This window comes from Rissa tridactyla, chromosome 10, assembly GCF_028500815.1.
Source record: "Rissa tridactyla isolate bRisTri1 chromosome 10, bRisTri1.patW.cur.20221130, whole genome shotgun sequence".
Lineage (NCBI taxonomy): Eukaryota > Metazoa > Chordata > Aves > Charadriiformes > Laridae > Rissa > Rissa tridactyla.
Window position 1 is genome coordinate 19,847,374 of NC_071475.1, and position 17,340 is coordinate 19,864,713.

Sequence of the window (17,340 nt, forward strand, 5' to 3'; positions counted from 1 at the left end):
GGTTGGCTTCATGAGAGGTGGCTCTGGGGCAGGTGCCCGCTCGCGGCGCTCAGAGTCGAAGGGCTCCTGCCGAAGGCTTGCTGTCTTGGTCTTTCCAAATGTGCTTTTTTCACGATTTCCGGCTTTGTAGAATACTGAATACACACGGTTTAGGCAACTCGGAGAAAACTCACGCTCGTCTTCTCTGATTTCCCATGAACTTGGCTTCTCATTTTTCAGCTAGCTGTGCACCCTGCTGTCTCACGCCAGAGGAGGAGGATGGGTTGTATCTTCTGCTGGGCAAAGCTCGTTTGCTCCATCCTCTTCAAACTGGTCCACCTTGGATGGGATTGGCCATGCTTGACTTGAGATGACTTGGGAGCTCTTCTTCCCAGCCTAAAATAATCATTTAAAACAAATCAGATGGGCTGTGCTGCTGAAGTGCCCTGTGGCCTCCTCTGACATAGGATCGTATAGCTAGCAAGGCTACGGTGAGGTGTGGGCGAGGAACATTCAGTCTCAAGTCTCTGAAGTCTTAAATATGGTCATCTAATGCTCTCCTAGTCTTTTTGGTTTTATAATTTTTTATGTAGTGGAATAGCATCCTGGGTGACCTCCAAACGGTCCAAAATAACCAACCCTCAGCAAAGCCAGAATTGTTCTTCGTTGTAATCCTAAATTTTGGCTTGAAGAGGTCTTGGACGTTCAATTAAGAAGTCTTTCTGCTTACAGCTCATTTTAAAGTTTCTCCTATCTACTGCAAAAGCTGAACTCTATACTTAGGATACTTTGAGAGCTGTATTGTCTTACCTCGGGAGAACAAAACAACCCGCACATTACCAGCACTCCCTTGCATCTCCTGGTAACAAATCCAGGGGACGGACTGTTTCCACAGCTTCCTAAAATAGGTGGTGGTAGAATAACTTTAGAAGCCTTGTAAGCTCAAGCTGTCTCTATCGTTTCAGATCATTTTTGTCTGGGTCCTTTTCTCGGTGTTTTTCTGGGGGGATGGGTGAGCTGGGGACGCTTTTTCTCCCCTGCTACGTACCTCTGCCAACCACTGCCCTCCTGTCCTGCACCCCTCTGCAGGGGTCAGGATCTGGCCCACCATACACGTGCCCATCTGTAATAATTATCAGTGTTTAAATCTGCCCTGGGCACAGCCAGCACGTGCTGTGTATATTCCTGCCTACAATTTTTATATATATATATATATACACACACACACATATTTTAAGGAAATGCGGATTGGAAAGTTTCCGTTCCTAATGGGACTTGGAAATGGTGGGTGCTGGCAGCTGCAGGGTGGCAGGGAGAGGGGGAGGCGCATCCAACAGTGGTGACTCTGCAAGTACTGCAGGTCTTATGGCAGCCTTCCAGTACCTGAAGGGGGCCTACAGGAAAGCTGGGGAGGGACTCTGGATCAGGGGGTGTAATGACAGGACGAGGGGTAAGGGTTTCAAACTGAAAGAGGGGAGATTCAGGTTGGATATTAGGAAGAATTCCTCTCCTGTGAGGGTGGTGAGGCGGTGGAACAGGTTGCCCAGGGAGGTTGCGGGTGCTCCATCCCTGGAGGTGTTCAAGGCCAGGCTGGATGGGACTCTGAGCAACCTGGTCTAGTGGGAGGTGTCCCTGCCCAGGGCGGGGGGCTTGGAACTAGATGGTCTTTAAGGTCCCTTCCAACCCGAACCATTCTATGATCCTGTGAATAGTGGGATTTGGGAGGAGGGTTAGAGGAACAGCCTGGGACATTGCAGGGGTCTGCGGTGGGACGGGTAAGGCTGTTGGTCCTGGGGGCTTTGAGCGCTGCCTGCGGGGCTGGGGCAGGTCAGGTGTTGGATGCAGACATGCCAAGTGTCAGTAAAGACAGGGTGCTTCAAACTTTCAAAGCTTTTAAGATCAGTATGGGTATAAAATACCCTATAGGTGGAAGGCCTGCAAGCTTTACCTCCCTGAGTCTTCTGCTGAGCCCAACAGCATGTGTATAATTTGCTTTAATGGTTAGAAACATCTGCTGTTAAAAGTGATGCTTAATATATTTGGCTTCCATTTCCAGTCATTAGTTCTTTTTATGCCTTTTTCTGCCTAATTAAGAACCTTTTAGTACCTGATATTGTTTCCCCTGAATGTGCTGCTATGTCGTAATCAAGTCACTTCTTAATCTTCTCTTTGATAAACGAAAAAGATCAACCTCTTTAATTCTCTCGTTTCAGACATTTTCTGCATCCCTAGAATCACTCTTACAGATCCGGTCTATATCTCCTGCAGTGTTTTACTAATCTCCTTAAAATGTCGGTGTGGAACCGGTTGAGGGCTCTGGAAGGAGTCCCTTGGTGCTGGAAGAGGGGGCTGAGCCACCTCCTCACTCCCACCTCCAGCTCTGAGCTTCCCGCACGGAGTGAGCGCAGGTTTGCCAGGCAGCAGAGACTCGTCTTTGTCAATATTTACCATTTTCCCAAAATTTGCCGTGCATGAGGTGAGTGGTGTTAGCCATAGTGAGCTACTTAAGCAGTGGTGAATCCTTCTTGTCTCCCACATCAGACGGGTAACTAGTCTGAAATCTGTTTAACATATTCACTATTCATATTTTACGGTGCTTTTTTTGGTCAGCATGTCATGCATCACTAGGTCAAAACACCTTTTGGACATCACGGATATTGCTTCTATGCATCACTAATATCAAACGTGCAGAGAATGAAATCAGGTTTGCTGGCTGTGACCTATTTTCCCTAAAACCACGTTGACTGGCGGATATGCTTGCCTTTCAGTTCTCTGCCGCGTGAATCTGGCATTGTCTTTCTGTCTTGGACAGATGTCTGGCTAGCTGTCCCCTTCAGGCCATACCTTTGCCTTCTTGGATATTCAAGCAGAAGACTCTGCCAGTCTTCTAAAATTTCCTCTTAAAAACGAACATCAGCACGCAGCAGTTTTCTTAGCCCTCTTAGATTTCTTGAATGCAAAATTGTTTGGATCTGCCAAATTTACATATCTTCTGGTGCTGGTAGATGTTGTTGAGCATGCTTCTCTGTTGCTAATAAGTTGGAAATGCTTCATCCTCGTAATGAGTGTTATCCTGCTTCTTCCCAAATGTTCGATGACAGTAGTTATGGCTCGTCTGCCATATCCGTCTCATTAACAGCTTTGCCACCTCCACCCAGTGATGGACCCCTGTCCTTTCTAGGATAGCCTCTGTCCCTACAGCCTTCCATCAATCCTTCCTACTGTTCCCCAGGAGACTTATTCCTGAAGCTCCTTTGCTTCCATACGGTTTGAGGATTTCACTTCTTCTCTTTTCAGTTGGTTGATGTTGGTGTGCTGAGCTCTGATAGCTGCAGATTTTATATTTCTAATAGCACCCTTCGTTTTGCACAGCAGCCACCTTCGCTTCTAGCTGGTCTCGTTTGTTCTTCATTGAGGCATCAGCTCGGTTTCAGAGCTATCACGACTCCAGAGCTCTGGAGTCCTCAGCACAAGAAGGACGTGGGCCTGTTGGAACGGGTCCAGCGGAGGGCCACGAAGATGATCAGAGGGCTGGAGCACCTCTGCTATGAGGACAGACTGAGAGAGTTGGGGGTGTTCAGCCTGGAGAAGAGAAGGCTCCGTGGAGACCTTATGGCAGCCTTCCAGTACCTGAAGGGGGCCTACAGGAAAGCTGGGGAGGGACTCTGGATCAGGGGGTGTAATGACAGGACGAGGGGTAAGGGTTTCAAACTGAAAGAGGGGAGATTCAGGTTGGATATTAGGAAGAATTCCTCTCCTGTGAGGGTGGTGAGGCGGTGGAACAGGTTGCCCAGGGAGGTTGTGGATGCCCCATCCCTGGAGGTGTTCAAGGCCAGGCTGGATGGGACTCTGAGCAACTTGGTCTAGTGGGAGGTGTCCCTGCCCAGGGCGGGGGGCTTGGAACTAGATGATCTTTAAGGTCCCTTCCAACCCAAACCATTCTGTGATCATCTACATCCCTGTTTTCTTTATGTTTTTCAGTATTTCACCAAGTCAGATTCCCTGGGGTGAAGGAGGTTGGCATGCTCTGAGCAGCCAGTCTCGGACTATTCAAGAGAGAGCAGCTTTACTTCCCCTAGTTTTAGGGTATAATGCTGACTTCAGCGTTCCCACAAGGTGAAACGGAACCAGAGTTTTCAATTACTTTGGGTTTTCTTCTTCTCACCAACAGACATTTCATTCTGCTCGTTACTTGGACTGTTAGCAGTGATGAAGTAGTAGGAGGATAAATTTTTCTTTTCATATTCTTGCCCCCTATTTCTCTGTTGTTTTCTGAGCATCCTTCCCCTGCATGGTCAATCTGCAGGCAAGAAGAGGAGTGTTTAGGGGCTGGGGATGCAAGCCAACTGAATAGTCCACTGTGTATTTTTTTTTTTCTGTGTATTTCTGTGTCTTATTTACTCAGTTCCTCCACCAAATCAAAACTTTCAGGGGTTGGATTAGTTAAGATTTACACCCAGGCTTTTCCACCCTCTTTTCTCTTTCTTCGGGAAGGATCTTTGGGGAAGGATCTTTGGGGAAGGATCTTTGGCAAGATGACTGGGCCCTTCCTCCTTACTATCTTCCGTCCAGGATCCTTTAAATCGTCTTTGATCTGTGTAATCCACACATTGTGTCATCAGCGGTTGCATCAGTAGAGGCCGGCCGGGCAATTTGTGATAATCCCAACTAAATTTACATTTCAAGTGCTTGCTCTGGGAATGCGCTGCCCCGCTATATTCCCTGGAGCTTTCTCCTCTACCTCAGGACAGACGTTCCTCAGCAGTTTGTCACCAAGTCACCGAGAGCAATGTGATGGTTCCTCTCTGGCTTTTTTTCTGTCTTGGTTGCGTAAGCCAGGTTTATTGTAGAAAGTGAGAAAGCTCCAGTGATCGTGTTGTTTCCTGGCCTCTCAGCTCAGGAAGATCTTGGTGGGCTTCTCCACAGGCTGTATGCAGTTTGCATGGCCATGGGACCCAGGGCTGGTACCTCCTGGTGCCCAGGGAGGGGTTCTCCGCTTGGCCGGGGGCGAAGCGGGCACCGTGCGTGGTGTGGGGAGAGGGGGAACCAGCAAAACCAGAGCTGTGAGCTGCTCGGTATTCACCAGCAGCGCTTGCTGCTCGTTAAAGCTGGCAGACGGTTGAGGGCAATCAATTGAATTCCCTCAACATTTTGTTTGGAAGTTTGTGCAGGAGAGCGGCGAAGTATTTTTCCTGTTCCGTAAAATAAGTTAGATCTTGTGCCAGGCTACAATAAATATACAAAAGCGGGAGTGTGGAGCTGCGTGCCTTGCGGTCCTGGTCCCTTAAAATCAAGATGCAAACAGCCCAGATGCAGGTCTGGGAATATCTCCTCTTCCTCCACCTCACCGGAGGGTCTTAAAGTGCGGGTAAGGAGATTATGCGGAGAGGGAAGATTTGCATTTCTCAGATACCAGGAACTTTGCGGTGAGAGAGAGAACCTGAATAGAAGGGCCTGGTTCTCCCTTAATCGGAGCTGACGGGGACGGCGGGCAAAGCTGACAGGATTTGGGGAGATGCTCTCCTGAAATAGAATAGTGGGAAGAAATTCCAGGGGGTGTGAATGCGAAAACAACACGAGGAATTCTGTACGTCAGAAGAGAGGCAGCAAGACCCACAAGAAAATTACAGAAACTAAAGGAATATTTTCAGGGGTTAAATGTAATGGCGCTCGTTGGGAAGGGCTGGGAGAAACAACGAGGCGACGCAAAATTGCTGGGGAAAAATTGCATCTGCTCCTCGGCTCCGAGTGACGTGCTGGAGCAGGGGCTGGCGGGGGTAGTGGCGTGGGAGCTCAGCGAGCACGGCGGCAGCTGAGGGGAGCGCAGAGCTGACGTGCAGCCGGGCTTGTGAGGCGATGGGAAGAGCTTTGCAGGAGGCCAAGAGGCGATGCAGAGCTCTGCCAGGCGCCGGGCAGGGAGCGGAAGGGGCATAGCGGGCGGGGGGGCTTGTTCATGCACACCCCCCCCCTTTAATTTTAAGACGTCCTTCCTAGTTGATGTGATTTTCCTCTATTTCAAAAAGTTTATTATTCGAAGGCTGGGCTTTTTGAGAGTCCTCCTGGGAGCAGACCTGTAAGGAGGGGTTCGGGGCACATCTGCCCCCCCGCCCCCGTCTTGGGGAATCGCCATCCCGTCCCATCGCAGGACCTGCCCGCTCTGAGCAGGGAAAGGTTGAACCGCGTCTGTGGTTGGCGTGTAGGGTGGAAAAAACCCCTTTTGGCCGGGTTCTGCGTCAGTTGAGCAGCTCCCCATGCCTCCAACCGCGGGAGCAAAAGGGCCACGCGGAGCCGGAGACGTGGGGCTGGGTGAGGCGATGGGGCGGGTAATGTCTCTGCAGCGGGGGCTAAGCCGAGCCTTAGAGGCGATCCGTAGCCCTGGGGTGAGGAGACGGCTTCTGCAATGAAAGGACAGGGAAATCCCCATCCCATGGGGTGCGTGGGGGCTTGCGGGACCCGCAGCCCCAGGAGAGCGCAGGGGATGGGAGCTGCTGGGTGCCGCACCTGCGGCAGCCCATGCCGGCCTCTGGCTCCACTTGGCCTGGACGCTGCTCTGGGTTTTTGGGAATGCTCTGGTCCTTTTTGCCACCTTAGTCGCTTGTCTCGGAGAAATCTTCTGCGGGCAGACCCGGCTGTCCTGCTGACTGTGCTATATATTAGTATTTGCCCAGCCGCTGAGCATCCTGGGGATTCCTTGTATGGGAAGGCTCACAGCTTTCGTGCAGTCTCTTTAATTAACTTAATTGACATTAGCGTGTCGCAGGGAACGTCTCTCGAGGGGCGAAGTCTTGCATTTATCACCGCTTAGCCAGGGAGCATTGTATTTTTCATTTGCATCCAAAAGTTCATCGCGGCAAGAGTGAGAATCAACCCTTTGCTCCCCCGCGGGCGCTTCACCTGCCCAGCGGCACAGATGCGTCGTGTGAGGAGAACCCGCTCCCTGCTGTCCCTTCTGGGCTGCAGTGCCAAATTTTTGGGTGGGATATCACGACCACCGCACAGATTCCAGAAAAAACACATCTGCTGGCACCAGGGGAGCATCGGGCACATCATGATGGCTTTTCCCCCGCGAGGTACCGGGCGGCAGCAGGCAGCATGCCGGCGCTGGAGCAGTGGGGCATTACACGTGCGTTATAGCACACATATTATAGCAGCATCCCTCTGTAGAGCCGCGCTGGACCTCCTGCCAGCCCTCCGCTCCCGTCTGGTTGCCATGCTAGCTCTGGTCGCCGAGCAGGAGGAAAATAATGGGCTTAAGGGAGGTGGTGGGGCCAGGAGCCCTTGGAAAGGCTCCTCTCCCCCAGGAGAAGCAGGACGCGTGCTGCCTGCAGGCAGAGCCTGGTGGCTAGCAGGAGCTTTGCAGCAGAAGCCTTGGAAGCAAACCAACGCTAATTAAAGCTTGCTTTTGCACCGGCATGTTGTGTCGTGGGTACCTGTGGCAGATGGGGTCTGTTCGCCCTGACTGCGAGATGCTTTGGTGAAGAACGTGGTACCAAAATGTTTTTCTGGGAGCTGGTGCCTCGTTCCTATAGCTACATAGGGGTTGTTGAGGGGCACCTAAGGGTGTGCTGGGGCTGCCTTGGGTGCGGCCGTGGCCTGCCCGCTGCTCATTGCCCGTGTCCTCTCCTTCTCTCGCAGGTGAAGGAATGGTTGTGCTTGAACTGCCAGATGCAGCGGGCGCTGGGGATGGACATGACCACCGCTCCTCGCTCCAAGAGCCAGCAGCAGCTGCACTCTCCCTCGCCGTCCCCCTCCCACTCCCCAGCCAAGCACCCACCGCCCCCGGCTGCGGATAAGTCCCCACCAGCCGCCCGCACCCTGCCACCCGAGCCATCCAAACCTCACCCCACCACGCCGCAGAGGGAACCGCAGGGCAAAGGCCAGCCGAAACCTCAGGAGGCGGCCAGGTCCTCCCCGCAGCATCAGCAAGCCAAGCCTTCCTCCTCCGAGCAGAGAAAGACGGTGGGAGATGCGGGAGCGAAACCTGCTGCCCCAGCTCCCGGGGCTGGAGCACAAGAGCAAGCCCAGGAAGGGCTGACGGGGAAGCTCTTCGGCTTTGGGGCGTCCCTCCTGACCCAGGCGAGCACCCTCATGAACGTCCAGCCAGAGGCCCCCCCTCCGAGCCAGCCGTCTCCTGGCAAAGTGCCTCCAAAAATTGTCTTCAGCGATGCCAGCAAAGAAGCTGGTCCCAAAGCCCCAGGGGCGCAGGGCCGAGCTGGTGCCACGCCGGCCGCAAAGCCGGGCAAGCCAGAGCAGGGCGTCAAGCCAAAGGAAGTGCCGAAAGCAAGGGTCTTGTGCCCCCTCTGCAAGGCGGAGATCAACGTGGGCTCCAGCGAGCCCCCCAACTACAACACCTGCACGACCTGCCGGCAGCAAGTCTGCAACATGTGTGGCTTCAACCCCACGCCTCACCTGGTGGAGGTAAGGGGGCTGGCAGGGGCGGGCGCCTTCCGAGCCGAGGGTCAGTGCTCTCTCCTTGCTTAAAATGGAGAAAAGATGGTGTGTTTTCCTTGAAAGGTTTACAAAAGCCTTTAAGAAGCTGCTGAAGCCAGGTTCCTTCCAGGGGAAGCCCCAGGGCTGGAGGCAATGGTCCTCCACCTCTTGACAAAGACATGTATTTCATATATGTATACTGATTTCCTGCTGGTTTTACGTGAGGAGTGGAGCAAGGGGTGGTCATTGTTTGAGCGTTGTCCCCAGTGGTCCCCAAAGGTGTCTAAGCGTGAGGAAATAGAAACAGGTCATGCAGGTGCCAGAGTCGCCAACAAGCATCCTCCTCCTGGTGCTGTGGATGGACACCTTGACCAGACTCGGGGAGGAAGGTGGCCAAGGTTGTTCTGCATCCTCAGATGGTGAGGGTGCAAGGAGAATGGTATGGGTGGGGAAAGCGCTGGGACCTCAGCAAAAGGATTTCAAATCACCTGAGGGCACTCAATGGCCCGTGGGGGTTTGCTGCCCTCTCCAGATGTGCCCGGGTGCAGGGCAGGGGACTGGGCTGAGCAGAGGATGGATATAGAGATGGCCACGGTGCTATTTGGATGTGAACTGGCTGAGTATCGTGCAGCCTGCTGGGATGGAGTGCAAGGAGAGGAGGAGGAGGTTGACGTTCACCCAGTCTCAACAATGGTAGTCTAGGAGGTCTCTGAATTGTTGTGATGCCCACCCAGATCATCTTCCCAAGCACCAAAAAGGCACCTTAGCCAACTCTAGCCACCAACGCCTGGAGAGGAGAGTGGTTAGTGCAACTGGGGCTCAACTGGAGCATCCTCCTACCTCTTCCTCCCCCCTTGCTAGCTGGTGAGGGAGATCTTCCAGACCCTTGGAGGAGGCCTCAGTTGGAGTCTAGACCCTCAACCCTTCCTCTACAGGTGATTTGAAACCCCTACGAGAGAGGCCCAGGTCTTTCTTCTAGAAATGCTGCATCTTGCAGCCAGTAAGACACAAAATCGATATCATCAGCACATGGAAAAGTTAATGGGGACTTTAAATGACCAGAAGTAGGATTGTTAATCTTGGCTTCATTCCACGGCAGATAATTACATTTTATGTCCCTAACTCCTCCTTGCAGTTTCAATTACACCCAGTAATTTTCTCCTCTTCCTGAAGCTGCTGCTGTTCACGGTCACGTTCACAGCAGAGGAGAGCTGCTCTCCCGGCACAGTGTGGAGGTGTAAACCAGCGCCTACTTAGATTTCTGTGTCCATCAGATGGCCGTCTCCTTGGCCATAATGCCATTTGCAATGGAAACACTCTGCTCATTGCTCCTGCTGCTGCTTCCTTCCTGCTGAGGGCTTGGGTGAGAAGAGAAGGTGTCCAAACGTTGTGTAGTTCTGTGGGCAATGATGTGTTTCCAGGCTTCAGCCCGTTGATTAATTAATTAGAGAATTAGTTTGGGGTTGGGTTGTACCTGATAACGTGGTGCTCTCTGCAGGTACCACGGAAAAGTGGCTGAAGGGAGGCCACCTCTCCCCGGTGCTTGTCTCCAGGGTCACTTGCTGACACCTGGGATTAAATTTCGGACTTTGAAGGCTGGAGTCTGCGTTGGCTCTCTTGGCTTTTGACTAAACACCTTCAGACACCCCTGGCAAACTCACCCTTGCGTGTGTGTCTGCCATAAGGTTTCTTGTCGCTGCTCATCACTGCGATATCCACGTGCCCTCACATTGAGTGAGGACCCACAATCAGGTCCCACCTGGGCTTTGTGGTGTCTTGGACTTTGTTTCTCTTTACATAGAACCATTATCCACCTCGGAATAGATGGGCTGGTCTATGGCGTTTATATTTTAAGAGTTGAGGAAGAAATGCAACACTTGAGCTGTGAATATTCTTAACAAAAAACTTTGTGAGAAAAGGAAAACATTGCAAGCTGTGTTAATGCAGTCGGGCTTTAGGTTTGCTTGGTCTTCTGAGAAAATTGCTCTGTAGGCTGATCCTCTTTTTCCTCGCAGCTCGTGCGAGCTTGTCCCGAGCCCCAAGATTCCACAAATACCAGAACTCACCCTATGAAGTAGCGAGGCTTGATCCAGTAATTGCTTTATGAATGAGGACCTTGACTGTAAGTTGCTCTTGGAAGTTGCATGAAAACTAATGAGGAGATTTGAGCCCGGGTTTGGTACGTGCAGAGCGTGAGCTGCGGGCAAGATGGGCAGCACCCTCTGTATGTGCTGCTGGACCCTGGGCAAAGTCTTCACCCCCAGCTTCAAACAGCACGAGTCACAGGGAGGGAGAGGCCACAGTGGCCTGGTTTTGGGCGGAAGGATGGAGTTTTGCAGCAAAACAGCACTAGAAGAACGCATTTTCTGCAAATAAAGTTGTATCATCACGGTGTTGAAGGTGGGCTGCACGTGATTATAATTTCATAGCAAACCTGTAACCATCTTGAGAGGGAAAAAATCCCGAATAATGTTTGCATCCCCATACAGGGCAAGTATCTTCTCTAACTAGGTCGTCTCTGCTGCCAGGGAGGCGCTAATGAACTCGCACTGAGGAAGACTCCTCTCCCTGTGTTGGTGTGGGCTGTCACGACTTGGTGGGAAGCATCACCCAAACTGAGACTCGTACTTGTTGGGGGGGCTGGATGACCCCAGGTGTGAGGTGGAAACCAGAGGGCGCGCTGGCAGCGCTGCTTCGCTGGGGACCCAGGCTCCTTGGTGGCATCACGTATAATGCTGAGGGCGAAGAGCGTCCTTACACCCACTCTGTCTGGTGCTTTAGCGTGTGCTGATTCCCACATTCATCGCGGCTGTTGAGGAATAGACCCCGCAAAATGGCTAAGGTGTATCTTGGAGGGAGCATGTGGCCAGAGCGGGTCTTTGGGAAGGGGACAGGGAGGTATGGAGGAACTGCATGCTTAGAGAGACCCCATGAGATGTCCTAGTCTGCTGGTGGAGGTGAGACCGTGTTAGGCTGTTGCACGCCGCTGGAAGCAGACCTCCTGCTGGACGTCTGTGTGTGGTTCTGCCGTGTGGATGGGCGACCAGCGGGACGTGACAGGTCCCAACTAGCTGGACACACGGTCAACACCAGGAGGGGCAACTGGTCAAACCCCTGGGCTGCTCACAGCATCAGAGGGGTGTGGGAGGTGTTGCTGTCTGATGATCGCCGTTAGGAAACGGGGAGAGGAAAACTGAGAGTGAAATGCAGAAAATGGGGAAGGCTTTTGCCTCTCTCTCTGGCCCCCTAAAATTTCTGATTCCCCTGGAAAGAGGCGTTATTGTTTACCCAGCGTATTTTCATCCCCATCCCACTTCTGATCTAAAGATGGAGTCGGAGGCTCCGGGGCCCTGTCGTCCCCTCCCACCCTCTGCAGACGCCTGGGGAAGTATCCAAGGAGCTGCCTCCTCCCCAGCGTTTTTTTCAGCTGAGCTCACTCAAACCCAACAAAAACAGAAGAAAATACTAAAAGTGCTTTTTTTTTTTTTTTTTTTTCTGTGGAGTCACTGTCTGTTGCGTAGGTGTCAAGCCACCAAAGGAAAAGGGTGATTTGAGCTTCCCTCATTGTCTTTGCGCTGCCGTGGGCTGAGGGCTCGTGCGGTCTGGTCCAGGTGAAGGTGGCTCCAAGAGCATCCTGCCTGTGAGCAGCCGGGTGGCACCTCTGAGCCCAGAGGTCCCATGAGATCCACCAGCACGGCTGGCTTTCCTTTGGCCCTGCGCCTTGGGCAGCTTCTGGGCATGGTCAGAAGATGATGGTGGGAACTGGGAGCCCTAGGACACTTGAAGAGTTCAGGTACAAGCGTGGCGTTTTGGCAGTGTGTCCCGGGAGAAGCATGTGTGCTGTGGTGAACCCGTGGCTCTGGTGGCTGTGGATGACCAGCAGAAAAAGGGAGCCCAAAGGTGTGCCTGACCTCCGCTTCTCTTGCTTGCTTGCCACGATACGCGGTACCCAGCTTTAAATAATTGTTGATGTGAATTAACAGAAGTACAGGTGCATGGAGCTTCCTCTCCCACCTCATCACACCTCCTCCAGGAGCCGGCTCCTGGGAACTGCACTATCAGCTGTTCCCACCGAGGCAGGTCTGGTGCTTTGGGGCTCTCCCAAATTCCCTACAGCCTCAGCCTGGTGATGTGCAGGCAGGAAAGGGGTTTCCATTGCAGGAAGAGCGAGTGCAGGGCCGTTTCACTGGGGATTTAAGAAATCACGCCTTGTCGTGGTTTAACCCCAGCTGGCAGCCAGGACAGGGCAGCCACTCGCGCAGTTCTGTCCCTTCCCCGGCAGGGCAGGGAGAAAAGGGGGCGAAAGGAAAAGGGGAAAAAAACACCTCCTGGGTTGAGATAAAGATAGTTTAACAGAACAAATAACAGAAAAGGGAAAAATAATAATAACGGTGAAAGAATATACAAGACGCAAGTGACTCTTGCTACCCCGTGAATTGGTGAATCGGCACCGTCCTGAGCAGCGATCGTGAGAACTTTCCACCCCCGGCTGACCCCGTTGATATGCCCGTCTCTGGTACGGAATATTCCATTGGCCATTCCATCGTTCTGTCTATGCTCCTTATCAGCTCCTGCGGGAAGCTGAAAAAAGTCCTTGAAAAATATAAACACCCCCTGGCAACAACCAAACCAATATGCATTGCTGCCATTCCTTTCATACCGCATCTGAAACACAGCAACCGCTAGGGGAAAAAAAGCCCATGTAACTCTATCCCAACTGAAACCAGGACACAGCGGAGTCCAAGGGAGCAAGCGATCTGGTGAGAGCTGGCGTGGGGCGTGATTGCCCTGCGCTGCACCGTGCTCTCCTGCTAACCCTGACCGACCCCAATTGACTCCAGGGGTTTGGCATTAAGGGACGAATGAACTATGCATGTTGTGTTACTAAATAAGTGTGGCAGGATGCCCCTTTGCCTAATTAACCCGCCTGAAACGGGAGCGGTGACAAGTTCTGTTGCAGAACGCTGCTGCTCCCTGGGCACGGATTTGTGGTACTCGCCGCATCCAGGTCCTAAAATTGTGTTTGTTTTCTTGCTTTCCCCATGCATTACAAAAAAGCATCCTTTTCATAACTCTTGTGTTGTCGCGGACGTGCTCTATCTGCCTATCTGCTCTCGCCAGTCGATGCTGTTAGGTTCCTTATTATATGCATATATAATATATCATATGCATATCACATGCATTATCCTGGATGCGATATCACAAGTCAACAAGATGCAGGACCAGCATTTGCCTGAGCCCTCTGTGGGACGTGTTCCCCTTCCCCTGCTCCCCTCGTACCTGCAGCCAGCTACAAACAAGCCCGTTCAGATGGATTTTTTTGCAAAGACCTTGTGAATCACCGTATCGAATACTTTCCGGAAAGCTCTGGGCATCTCTTTTTTCCATCACGCTGCAAGACCTCCCGCTGGGCAAAATTGGTCCCTGAGCAGAACATCTCCCCAGGGCGCGATGCTGCGCCGCTCGCTCGGGTGTGAGATGCTGACGCCGAGGATGGGGCCGAGCCTGCCCTACTTGCAGAAGGAACCACAGCGGCTCCTGTGCTTGGCTCCAGGGTGGGGAATGCCCGCGAAAACGGGAGTTCAATTAGCCGGAAAAAAACTCCGCGAGATCAGCCTTTGTGCAGAACAGGGTGTCGCTGCCGGCGGCTGGAGGATGGGCTAGAGAAGCGGGGGGGCGCTGAGGAAAGGTTTTGTGCTGAAATTATTTTGATATTGGCATATAAATTTCATAGAAAGGGGGGAAAACGGCAAGTGAGGAGGAGCGTCAGGCTCCCGCCTCGCCTGCCCTCGCTGCTGCAGGTGGGAGCCGATGGCCGTGAGTCTGTGTTGTACCCCCAGTGTGCCATGGCTCCCTGCCCCCTGCCTGAGGGTCCATGCTCTGGCTGGGAATGCAATTAGCTGGCAGCTCCCAGCCAAAGAGGATTATCCGGGTTAAGAGAGTGCCTCCAGCTCAGTGATGTCCCGGTGCAGAAATCCTGGCCCCGGTCTGGTGTCTGGGGCCATGCACGGCTCCCGGCCAGCCCCGCTGCCTCCTTCCAGGGGGAAAAGCAGGATAAAATAAGAATGCCATAAGAAAAACCTGCCTCCTGCTCTCTGGAATGCAGGCAGCGCCCGTACTGGGGATCCGGCACCCCAGAGAGCCCTGCGTCCTTTCTCCCTGTGATGCTCTACGTATGAAACCCTTCCCAAAGAGCTGCCTGCCTGCGTGTGGTGATGGGGCGGGCGGGTGACAAGTAGAGACAGGGGCTTAAATTTTGCAGGCATCATTTTTTCCATAAGAATCCAGGTCCTGTTATTCCTACCGGGCTCGGAGGGCCGAAGGGTACCGCCGGACAGGCGCTGCGGCCCCCGGTGTAGCAGGGAGCAGCTGTTGTCAGTTACCCCTTTGAGGCTGTTTTCCTTGAAATGGGGCGTCCGGCGATGACAGCTTGGCGGGGTCCCCGGGGCTGGGATGGATGCTGGGATGGCCCGGTCCCCTCTCCTGGGACAGGAGGAGGAGTGAGGTGCCGCGCTGGAGGGCGGGCAGGGGTTTAGACCCCAAAGTTCCCCGCAGGAGGAAGAGGCAGTCAGAGATGCAGGCTACAGAGTGCAGAGATTGCTGGGTTTCTCTGGAATTTTTCTGTCAAAACCGTGATTTAAAAAAAAAACAAACCAAAAAAAACCCCAGCCCCAGGGGCATAAATATTCAGGTCAGTCGCATAAACTCAAGTCAAACCGAGAGAGCTGCGTATGACAGCGTGCGACGGAGGTGGCTTCGCCGGCGCGAGCCCTCAAATCCCTTTACGGATTGGTAATTAACAGCTTGCTGTGACTCAGGAGTTTTCTGTGCTGCTTAACCCGCTGTAATTAAGCCGGCTCCTGCTGCTGGGCCGGGCGATGCCGGGCTCCCCGCCGGCTCCTCCTGCAAGCACGGGGGGCTGAAGCGGGGTCGCTGGCGATGTGTAACCCGGCAAACTATTCTGAGTTAAGAGCGGAGTCCCATCAGATGGGCCATGCACAGCCTCCATGGGCGTCCCAGCCGCGCAATCCATGTTTCTGTGCCTGTCCCAGCCCCTCTGGACCCCGCTGCTGGTTTTTCTGCAGAACCCCATTAGATGTTACCTTCGTGTCTGCTGCAGAATCCTGTCTTCTGCTGGTCGTGTCTTTGGAGTTTCTAAGAGTGCTCGAAATGCTGGGCTTCGCCTTTCTGAGCCTGCTCTGAGCTTCTGGCCACTTAGAAAATTATCTTAAGAACCGCTGTTGCTTTCTTTAATCAGAAAAAAAAAAAAACAAACCCAGAGCTCCAGATTCCTTTCCTCCTTTAGATGCAATTATATTATTAACGGACAAGTGTCAGCCGCATGTGAACCTGCTGATTAATGCTTCGGAGGAAGCCGCTGCCCGCGCCTGCAGATTGTTTCCAATGGTTCATAAAACCAAACTATATATTCAGAGGGGTGACAGCGGTCGAGTGAGGTAAGGGATTTCTGCCTTTCTCGCTTCTAGATGAAGATGTATCTGAAGTGAATGATGCTTCCCCGCTGCCAGGCTGGTTTTCCAGAGCATATTTGCTGTGCCCTAGGACTTGGAGCCGCTGCCTGTTGTATTGCTGTGCTTCTGGGCTAGCAAGCTGCTGGGCCAGCAGTGCCAAGGTGTCCTCCTGAGCTGTCTTGCCCGGAAGGCCAGTGGGTATGCTGAGAGCAAAGTCCGAGTGCAAAGACACGGGCTTAAAACAGGGAGCCCTTTGGCTTTTGGGATGTCAGTATTGCTGCTGTGGGTCAACGCGTGTTGCTGGAGGTCTGGCGGGTCCCAGGGCAGACGTGATACCTGAATGTCCACCTCAGATGTTCTTCTCAACAGCCCGTAAGGGTGCAGGCAGCTGCCGTGCCAGTTCTTGGAGCCACCGCCTCGCTGCAGGCCCACCCCTGCTGCCTTGGTCCCACAGCCCCCGCGTGCCAGCCGCTGCCCGGGCACGGCAGCCTGCTCCCAACAACCGGCCGGGGTGAAGAAGACCCAGGGGCCAATGTTCTCCGAGAGAGTGCCGCAGGCAATCCTGCAAGACGCAACGTCTTGCCGTGAATTGGGGCAGCGTCACTTGTTGCCGTTAGCGGCAAACCACCCGCCGTTCGTTGCTCCTGCAGAAGGCAGCGAGGTGTGGGGGTGCCTGCAGATCCTGGGGGTGGCAGCGGGGCTGCCCGCTGAGCCGGGCCAGCCACTGCCGCCGATGGGAGGGAGGTTCTGCCGGTTCCTGCCACTGTTCAGGCTGGGAACGCGGAGGGCGACTGGTATTGCCCCGTTAGGCAGCAGCGTGGATTTAGTTCTGCTTTAATTGATGGTGAAACTTCATCTATGCGGTATTGATTGTGGCATTTCCTAGAAAGTGCCAAGGAATAGTTTAGGGAAACGTTTTTTGCCCATATAACGTGGATAGGTCTTCATGCCAGCTCTGGTCACCTGCTAAGTTTTGATTGTTTTTCCCAGCACTGATTTTGGTAGGTGTTGCAAATCTGCTTCTGAGGGGTTGATGGTATTCTGTCCATGAAACTTGTGTGACAGAGACTCATCCTTCAGAAACCCGCTCAAGCCATCCTCCAGTAGACGGCGGGGACTGCGACCTTGCAGCAGGGATGTGGAGACAGATGTACGGGGCTATCACTGTGAGAGGATTTGATATTCTCACGAGTCGGGTGCCATGAATATTAAAATTCAGCAAGCTGGGAAGGGCCTGAGTAACTTTCCATCTTCCGACTGAGGTTTCACCGTTCAATGCTGCTCTGGGAAAGACTGAGAGAAGATCAATAACTGCCCTAACGTGCCTTCTTAGGGACTTTCTTGACCTTGAGAAGCTTTGTAAAGAGTTACTGTTTTACATGTGAAAGGTTGAGGGCAGCAAAAACAGGCAAAGTATAGAAGCATAGAGAGGAAGCAGGGCAAGCCAAAGCTGCCGTGG

The 17,340-nt window shown here is 53.0% G+C and overlaps 1 protein-coding gene across 1 annotated transcript in view; it reads left to right on the forward strand.

Annotated features, from left to right (window-relative positions):
• Positions 1–17,340, forward strand: part of BSN (bassoon presynaptic cytomatrix protein) — a 101,490-nt gene that overhangs the window by 47,025 nt on the left and 37,125 nt on the right. The window contains exon 3 of the mRNA XM_054216765.1: positions 7,615–8,397. Within this exon, the coding sequence (XP_054072740.1) occupies positions 7,615–8,397 (783 nt within the window). The remainder of the gene's footprint in view (positions 1–7,614; positions 8,398–17,340) is intronic.